The sequence below is a fragment of the Aristolochia californica genome, unplaced genomic scaffold (assembly GCF_029961685.1).
Source record: "Aristolochia californica isolate CCGP_79_NKW_82.1479 unplaced genomic scaffold, dmAriCali1.0.hap1 SCAF_1, whole genome shotgun sequence".
Taxonomy (NCBI): domain Eukaryota; kingdom Viridiplantae; phylum Streptophyta; class Magnoliopsida; order Piperales; family Aristolochiaceae; genus Aristolochia; species Aristolochia californica.
In genome coordinates, this window is record NW_027181770.1 from 10,390,581 (window position 1) to 10,400,080 (window position 9,500).

Sequence of the window (9,500 nt, forward strand, 5' to 3'; positions counted from 1 at the left end):
TTGTAATATTGTAATACATAAATATTGAACCCGAAAGGATAACCTAACTAAGAAAAAGATCAAGCTTATCTAAAAAATCAAACTAAACTTATCTTAAGAAATCATGCTTCATTACTATAATACTGTAAAACACATATTAAACCTGATTACCTAAAACGATATCCCAACTAAGAAAATAAACCCATCAAAGTGAATGGACGTATCAATAACAAAAAAGTTATGAGGCAAACAATTAAAAATCTATGACGGTACTAACAGAAGCCAGTACAAAAAAAATAAAGATAAAAAAGATAAGAAATAGAAAGATTAAAAAAATAGAATAATAACCTTTCAGTCGACAAATTCATTAGTGATGGTTGAAAAATCTCAAGATCAAATAATTGGCGACAACAAGAGAAAATGAATGAGATAAAATAACAAATCTATCTAAAAAAATAAGAATCCATCATTTTCTGAGAAAAAAAGATAACAAAAATACGGAAGAGAAAATTGGGGGGAAATATAGAGGAAATAAATAAGAAAAGATGAAAGCAAAAAATAAAAGGATAAAAGAATCAGAAAAAGAGAAGAAGAAAAAGGAAAAATAAAAAAATAAAAGAGAAAAAAATTAATGTATCATTCCTAATCTTTTTTTCCTCAAATCAAATTAATACAAATTAAAAATAAGTTGAAAATATTTTGATTAAGTGAACATCCCTATAAACTACTTTCAAATTTAACTGTCATGACAAAAAAAATTACCCTTCTAGTCATGGTCTCATGTTTCACGTTTTGCTTGAACGTTATTCGGAGTACCCTTAACATGCAAAATGCGATTATTTTACACTAATTTCTTATTTCCCTTGAAATGCATAATCACCGACATTACATAGAGTTTAAAATTAGTGGTAGAAATGATCTAAAATACCCTTATTTAAGATTTTTATTACCCTCATTTTCATACCACCTTCTTTAATGTAATCCACTAACATTATTTACCTAACGAACAAAATGCTTATAATGACCTTAATAAGTCATACAAAACTCCATTACATAGTAATATTCAAATATAAAAATTTTATTAATCAGTTTTATCATTTGGCCTCATTGATGGAAAAGTCCTTTATCTTGTTCCTTTTGTTCATTAATAATTTTTTTATTTTACCCATAATTATATCTTATCATGTATATTATGTTTAAATTAAATAAAACCTTTCATTGGGAATATAGATATATTCATAAAACATAGTTAAGTGCAATCTTTTTTGTTTATCAAGATATTTAAATATTTAATTATTTATTAGAGGTGAAAAAAAATTGAATAATGGTTTTTTATATAACAATGTATTTACGTCTTTTTAAAGTTTTAAGGAGATTAAGTTATTTTTATTATTTAATAAATAATATTTAAACAGTAAAAGTAGTTCAAAAGAAGCTAGTTAAATTACATTAAGGGCATGTTTGGAACCCACGGAAAAGAAAATAAAAGAAAAGAAAAGGGGAGAGTTATTTTTTTTTGTTTGGCAGCAGCGAATCAATGAGAGAAAAGAAACTAAAAAAGAAAATTACTTTCTCTCTTAGTTAATAAATTTTCTCTCAGAAAATAATAGAATTTGGGAAGAAAAGAAAGAAATGAAACTTGAAATTTACTAATTTTATTTTCTTTTTTATTTTTCACGTATATCCAAACAAGAGAAATTATGTTTCTCTTCTAATTTCTCTCTCATTTTTTATGGGCATCCAAACAAAAAAAAAAAAAGGAAGAGAAAAGAAAGAGAAAAAGAATGAAAAAGAAAAAGAAAAGAAAAGTAAAGAAAATATGTTTCTTTTATGTTGTTTATATGTCCATGGAAAATGTGAGAGAAAATAGAAGGAAAATATAGTTTCTCTTATTTGGATATACGTAGAAAATTAGTAAGTCTTAAAATTTTGATGATTAAAATTTTCTAAATTTTTATTTCTTTTATATTCTCCCATAATTTCATCATTTTGAGAAAACAAATTTTAACTAAAGTGATTTTCTCTCATTGTTTCTTTTCTCTCAATAATTATCTGTTACTCTCTCCCTTTTTTTTTTTTCTTATGTGGATTCCAAACAGGCCCAGCAGTGTTTATGATATCTAGTGAATTTTGTCAGTTGCAGGCAGCATGAAAATTTTGCCAGCAATATGTTAAGCGAATTTTACAGATTCACCGGCAGAAAGTGAATCATAATTCATTGAGAAAAAGTTTTTTCTTAACGAATCTATAAAATAGGTTAGGAAGAAGCTTTTCCTGGAAACATGAAAATTGAATTCGTTGGAGGGTTTTTTATTGGGAGAACCCATTTTTCTTGTAGTGGTAGTTTCCATTCTTTTTTGTTAAACATCGGCTGATGGTCAATCTTCGGCGTGAAATCCGTGGCTTGCACAGCGCAGGTTGCAGCCAGATCAAACATCTTGAGCTCGTGCAGTAAAGCCTGTCCAGTAATAAAATTACGCCGTTTTGAAGGCTGGAGATGAAATTTCTGAAACATTTCCTGCCAGAAGAAGTAGAGTGGCTGCAATCTATCGGAGTTTCTTGATTTTCGTTGAATTTTTGAGAAGGCTTCTGCTACTGCTGTTGTCCGATCAGATATCCAAGGTGTTATTGAGATCAGCACGGCCGTTCCAAAGGCGATAGCTGAGCTTCCATATCTTTTGGAGCTTGCTAGAGATTCTCCGATGAGAGACTGTGAGGGGACATCCGTTCGATTTCTTTAATGTAAGACCCAAGCTCTTCCAGCAGGATACAGAGTGAATCGGGATAGCTTGGTCGGAGTTCCGGCGAGAAGGAAACTACGATGGAACTTGGGAAAGAATCCTGCGCGCAGGAGCGATGGAAAGGCACAAGTTGAAAAAAGTTCTTGAGACATGAATGCCCTCCTGATTTTTTGCTTGAGTGTAGGTCTTTCGGTAATTTCAACCTAACGACTGTGTCTCGTCGGGGTTCGGATCCTTGTGTCGGACGTTGGTTTAGATGAAATTACAAGAATACCATCGAGGTAAAATCTTCCGTCTTCTCGTGTATTATGTGAGATTTACTAAAAAGTTGTTAAAATGGTAGGGATGGAAGAATGGCACTGGTGGTGGGAGGAATTCAACTGAGGAAAGCAGCTTGGTTGTGGACTCGCTTCCCGCGATATCCTTCAAACACTCTTATGCTGAGCGCCAATCTGTTAGTGTGGTTAAAATTATATCGTTCCCACAGTTCGACACGCCTGAGAATGGAAAGCAGTAGAAACGAACCGTCGAAAAATCCGAAATTGAACCCGAAAGTTGCACGAATGCAAGGGACAGTAATAAGCGACGCTGCAGGTATTACGATGCTGAATCGTATAATGCTTGATTTATTCTCTGTTTGTTTCAGTTGGTTCTTCGACATTTTAGGTTTGTTAGGTTCAGGAATTCCACCTGGTCATAGGGGATTCTGTAGGTCTGAGATTGGCCAACTGCAATACTAGCTTTGTTTTTAAAGAAATATGGGTGTCTCAGGGAGTTCGTGCATCCCTTTAGAATCTGATTTGATCACTTTGTCTGGATTTTTTTTTCCTGCTTTTCTGTTGAATTTCTTGCACCTGGGTTATTTTATGAGATCAGGTTGGTATTCGCATGGCTTGGTAGTTGGTTGATTGGTATGAGCAGTTAAATTAATCAGTCTAGTTGATGGACTTCTGACATATATGCTTTCGGTAGCTTTGGTTAATTCGAAAATAGGCTGCATCATGCATTAGAATTTGCAAGAGTTTCATTAACTTTCTCTGCTAGTGGATTTCGATCGTATTGACTTGAGAAATTAAATAATGATTTCGTATCTACATTGTTTTTTTCTTTTGACTTAATTGTGAGACATGAGTTTTTAGCATCCACAATTGTGTGTATGCAAACGTGTCTAAAGCTGTTTTCTTTCTTTTGCTCCATCAATGGTACTTTTCCTGTTAGAGTAACCCTCGAATAGTGTCAGATAAGAATTAGAATTTGAGAATTCCAATTACTAATGCACTGCTCGCCCCCATTAAGTTTGGTCGGATTTATTTTAGACATATTAGAGTGCATCGACTAGTCAAATGTTTGTCATTTTTATGAGATATGGGCATTTTTAATTATTTTAAACCACAATGAGTCCTCATGAAGAGAGCCTAACTTTTCCTAACACACTCCTGTTATCGTCATGTTGACTTGTTGGACAAGGCTCATGTTTTTCATTTGACAAACTTAGTTACCACCAGAACTCTATGATGGGCCTAATGACGGAGCAGAGGGAAGCTGATGGGCTGTTTGTAAGTCTTTGATCCTCTGTGTGCCTGCGATGATCGCCCATGAGAAGCAGACAGATTTTTAATGGTGAATTCTGAGGCAGAGAGAGCATCACAAAGCAAGAAAGCTGAACAAGTGCTTTGGAGTCTCCATTTTTCTTCCAATGCCTAAACAGTCATAACAGAGTGGAGGCTTCCATCATCTCAATAGTCATAAATGCAGTGTTACTGATTAGTTAACCAGTGGTAAAAAATAGTGGGATTTGGGCCATCTGATTAAGAACCTAGAAACACACAGACCTGCTAAAGAGGACCACTTGGATATTGGAAAAAACACATCTCTGTAACCCTATCTAACCTTGTTGTGTATTCCTGCATGTAGATTATTCTCATGTGCCCTTCGAGCAGAGGCTGCTCGTAGATGAAAGATGTGGCATTGAGCCCAATCTCTTCTTTCCCCACACCTTTAGTGCCTACTATCTAAAGAAATGTGTTGATGAAGGCTCTTAGAATCAACTAATAAAGAACTTTGCCTTCTCAAAAGCATGTACCATGCAACACCTCTTGGAAATAGGCCTTCCTATCTCTCAAGGCCCACAAGCTGACCATGAAGATGCGAATTGACCTACCAGACCTGTCTTAGTGCTCTCCTTGCTGCTACTTCATCATACTACACAACCGTATCTTTTGTGATCCAAAAACTTATGATGCTAGCTGGATTGAAAAATGGGGAGGTGTGAGTGTACAGGCCTGCCAGATTATGGTGGGTTCAAGAGAAGGAGGTACCCCTTGGGAGAATTCAAGTGATTGGCAACAACATTATGGGATTGCTTGGTTTTGCTGGTGCACTTTAGGCAGGTGAACACCACAAAGAGATGGATAGAAATGGGGCATCAGTGGGCATGATTGGTACCCAGTCTAGAGGCTTATGCATTCCACATGGAGAAAGGCCTCACCACCCCTGGGCAATGAAGATCAATCAATTGAGCAGTTCATAATGTGTGTGAGTGTGTGTGTGTGTGTGTGTGTGTGGGGGGGGGGGGGGGGGGGGGGGAGGATTGTGCTTGAGCAGTTCTTCCTTTTTGCTCCATAAATGCTAGTTTTCCTGTTTGAGTAATGCTGGAATACTTCTGACAAGACTTAGAATTTGAGAGTTCTTATTGCAAATACAATAATTGTCTATTTAGGTTTGATGTGATTGTTTAGGATATATTAGAGTTTGCATTGACTGGTCAAATGTTTGTCTTCCTTAATGAGATATGTGCATTTTTAATTATTTTGAACTACCATGAGTCTTCGTGAAGAGGTACTAATTTTTCCTAACACACTTGTATTACTGTTATGTCGACTTGTGGAACTTGGTTCATGTTTTCATGTCACAACTTAGTTGCCTGGTTGCTTGAATAGATGGGTGGGAAAAATGCTGGAAAGAAGAAATGACGCCATGGGATTTGGGTCAGCCAACACCTGTTGTTCTACATCTTCTTCAAATGGGAAGCTTTCCAAAGGGCAGGATACTAGTTCCTGGATGTGGCAGTGTGAGAAACGTTTAAAGTTATTATTGTTCTTGCTTAGCCATTAATAACTTTCTATAATCTTACTCTTGACCTGAAACAATTGGGAATAGTTAACTTGTTATTTTCATCAAAAAACAATAGTTAACTTGTTATCAGTTCTGTGACCATATTTATGATAGGGCCATGATGTGGTTGCCATTGCGGGTCCTCAACGGTATGTTGTGGGGTTGGACATTTCAGAAAATGCTATTAAGAAAGCAAAAGAGGTGAGTCTATAGTAATATAAACCAAATGTGCAACTTCTACTCTCTACCCAGATTTTAACTCATTTGATGATTTTCATTCACCCGTGCACTACATATATCTTTCATCAGCTAACTTTAATGACCATACAACAAAACTAGCTTTCTGAATTTATAAATCTTTTGTATTTAAAGTCATATTGTGAACCTTTTACTCATTGATTTAAGCTGATCTGATTTTTGTTGTGGATTTCTGGATGATTGTCTCTAACCAATTTTTATATGTGTTAAGCCAGTTGTCTTCCTCCCTGCCAACTGCAGATTGCTTCACATTTCTAAAGGCAGATTTTTTCACTTGGCATCCCACTATGCTGTTTGATCTCATATTTGATTACACGTATGGTTCTCTTGGGCTAAAATTCACTTTCCCATTAACTTGGGATTGGAGTTTATTGTAATTTTCATGGTGGTTACCATGCAGGTTTTTCTGTGCAATTGAACCAGGGAGGAGACCAGCCTGGTCTACACGAGTTCAAGATCTACTAAAACCAGATGGAGAGCTTATAACATTGATGTTTCCGGTGAATGTCTTTCCTGTGACTCCTTTTGCTTAATTTGAAATTTGATAACACTTCCTTTGGCTCCAGAATCTCAATCGAGGGCCTGAAGGAGTTTTTATTTTATCCTCAATAATTTGCAACACTCAAAGTCACAAAATGGTCATTGCAGTATTGACCAAATATCCTAGTTTCTGGGTCTTTGTTATACCTGCTTATGCATGTACTTTTATTTATTCCATGTCAATTGTTGAATTATTGGGATTCTCATTTTTTTTTCCAACACCTGGAACACAGGAAGTATTGATTAAGCAATTGTACGTGAATCTTAAGACTAATCTTCCCTCCTTTCAGAATATGTTTAGGGAGTCTTTCAATTTCGTTCATCACAAATCTTTTCTCCTCTCATATCCCAAAAGATCAAATTGATGGATTATCTTGTTCTGTTTCCACAAAGTGAGATTGGTTGAGGACCATCAGTTTAGAAATCAATTATTACCTTTTTCTTTTGAAGATATTAGGATCATGTTCATTTTGTGGTGTCCTTTGGTGTCCTCTTTTTGACATTGATTTTGGGTATCTCTGTGGCAAGCAACCTGTTGCAACCATAAAGTGTTTGTCAGTGAACTTAAATCTCTGGTTAAGCAGCATGTCATGGCAAATGCGGCTTGATCAACTTCAATAAGTGCCATATGATATTTTCCCATGAAAATAAATTGTGGTAAATTATTTTTATTTTATTTTCCTGTGAAAAGAATAAGTCCAGGGTCAACTGGTATTTGTTTATTTGTATCCACTGCTGGCAGAGCCAAGATGATCAAAAGTCTCAGAAATTCCTTAGTTTACTTAGTGTATCTTCACATGGGCATAACAACAGTATAACTTCATTTCCTTACTTAGTGTATCTCACATGGGCATAACAACAATCCAACTTCATTTTTACTGTGTCAGGTTAGTGATCATGTAGGGGGACCTCCTTACAAAGTTTCTGTGGCAGAGTAAAATTCAACCCTGGCCTTTATTTTTTGAACTTTGCTGAGTATTTCTCACCTTCAGTGTTGAATTTGGTGTCAGATATTGTAAAGTGTGGAAGACACTTGTTTGTCGATAACTGACATGATACTATTTCTATACATTTTTCATAGTTATGAGGAAGTGTTGCATCCTCTGGGCTTTAAAGCAGTCTCAATAATAGATAATGAGCTTGCAGTTCAGCCCCGCAAGGTATGTTGCAGTACACTTCTTTAGTATTGCTTATTAAAAAATCATGTTTTTTTTCTTGTCAGTAGGTCTGCTCATTTTCTTTAGTGTTACCATGGCATTTGCACACCTTCATTTATTCTCTGGGGCAAAAGAGAATTTTGTTTGTTTTACTATCCTACTTGAAGCTTAAAATGCACATTTGTCATCAGGGTCGAGAGAAACTCGGGAGATGGAAGAAATCCTTTCAGCAGTCTCAGTTGTGATTCATGAACCATTCAGTAATTCGTGTAGATTTTAAGAAAAGCTAATTCCAATAGAGTCAATACCCGAAAATTATTTGTGATTCATTTTTCCATTGTTTCTTTCTTGCTCAGTAGTATTTGGTATAAGCTTCCTGTTTGAAGTTTGAAGAACTCGTATAGAAAGAAGTGAAGAAGGATTCTCTGGCCTGGCACAAAGTCCAGTCTGATGCATCTCTGCTACTGTTAGGGCGAGAAAAAATAAAGACTCCATGAGCATCTAACTATCATGTCTCTACCATTGGTTTGCGGGCATAAGATTCAATGGATTGTGTTATTGATACAGGCATTTCATGATTTAAAAGCAGATAATTTAGTTTCAAAACACTTGGGGAATATCCATATGTACGAAATAACAGTAATAAAATGCAAGAATTTGATTTCTTTGATTATGCATGACCTGATAATAAAAAACTAAAAGAGCCTGTAAAAGAATAATTGAGGCCTGCCTAGTAGAAGCTCTCATTTAGCACGATGCAAACGACAACAATTTGATTAAGTTTAAAATGACAATCCATTTGCTAGTAGGGCTACCAATTTTAACCCTATTGTTTTACTCGTAGGAATAAAGTAAATTTTCTTATCTAGTGCTTGTAAGATCATTTGAAGCATACGCAAATAAAGGTTATTAGTGTGCAACTAATTGCAAGGGAAAAGTAAAATATTGATGTATTTCGTTTCCCCCCGTTTTAGGCTTACAGCGATGGTAAGTGAATTCAGAGGGGTCGAACTCTGAATTCACTTACCATTGCTCAATTACATCTCGGGTTCAGGCTGTTGGGAAGGAAGCTCTGTCGAATGAGGGTTTTGGAGGAAAAAAAATTCTCTCTCGCTCGCTCACGACCTTCGGCGATTTCAATCGCCCTCTGTTGTGCGACCTTCGGCTTCTCTTCTCTCTCGGCCTCCCTGTCCTCTCCCTCTCGATTTCTGTCGCAGAGCACAGGAGGCCGAGCCTCTATTACAGTGCTTCTCGGCCTCCCTCTCTTCTCCCTCTCGACGTACTGTCGAAGGGCCGCCTCCGTCGCCATTGCCCGTTGGCCCGCCACCTCCATCGCCGTTGCCTGCTGGTTCACTGCCATAGTCTCCCGTCGTTGAGGAAGACGACACACGCCGTGAGGAAGGCGGTTTAATTTTTCTTAAGTTAAGAAAAATTAAATCATCTTCTCTTCAAAATAAGAGTCAATTGTCGGTGCAAAATAATCTCTCCATTTTAAGTATAGCAGTGAAGAGAAATGAGAACAATGATAAGAGCATATATTGGTTAACATTTTTTAGAGGATAGGAAGTGAGTTATCAAACAAAATTTGATGAAAGGTAAAGGAGTAGGATAATGAAGGTCTTCAATACAAGTATTTGCAGACAAAAAACCAAAATAGAAGCATTCCACAAAAGAAATAATAACCTTCAGAAATTTTGGAATTGTATTACGG

The 9,500-nt window shown here is 36.1% G+C and overlaps 1 protein-coding gene across 2 annotated transcripts; it reads left to right on the plus strand.

Moving 5' to 3' along the window:
* The first annotated feature begins 2,288 nt into the window (after nt 1-2,288).
* LOC137959083 (probable thiol methyltransferase 2) lies at nt 2,289-8,403 on the plus strand. Of its 2 annotated transcripts, XM_068806382.1 has the most exons (9): nt 2,290-3,001; nt 3,064-3,314; nt 5,660-5,790; nt 5,949-6,035; nt 6,308-6,408; nt 6,493-6,592; nt 7,520-7,566; nt 7,714-7,792; nt 7,981-8,403. In XM_068806382.1, the coding sequence occupies exons 2-9, from the start codon at nt 3,074-3,076 to the stop codon at nt 8,032-8,034; spliced, it is 840 nt and encodes a 279-aa protein (XP_068662483.1). In that variant the 5' UTR covers nt 2,290-3,001; nt 3,064-3,073; the 3' UTR covers nt 8,035-8,403. The 2 variants fall into 2 exon arrangements, with proteins under 2 accessions (XP_068662491.1, XP_068662483.1); XM_068806390.1 differs by lacking the exons at nt 7,520-7,566; nt 7,714-7,792 and having other exon boundaries at nt 2,289-3,001.
* The last annotated feature ends 1,097 nt before the right edge of the window (nt 8,404-9,500 follow it).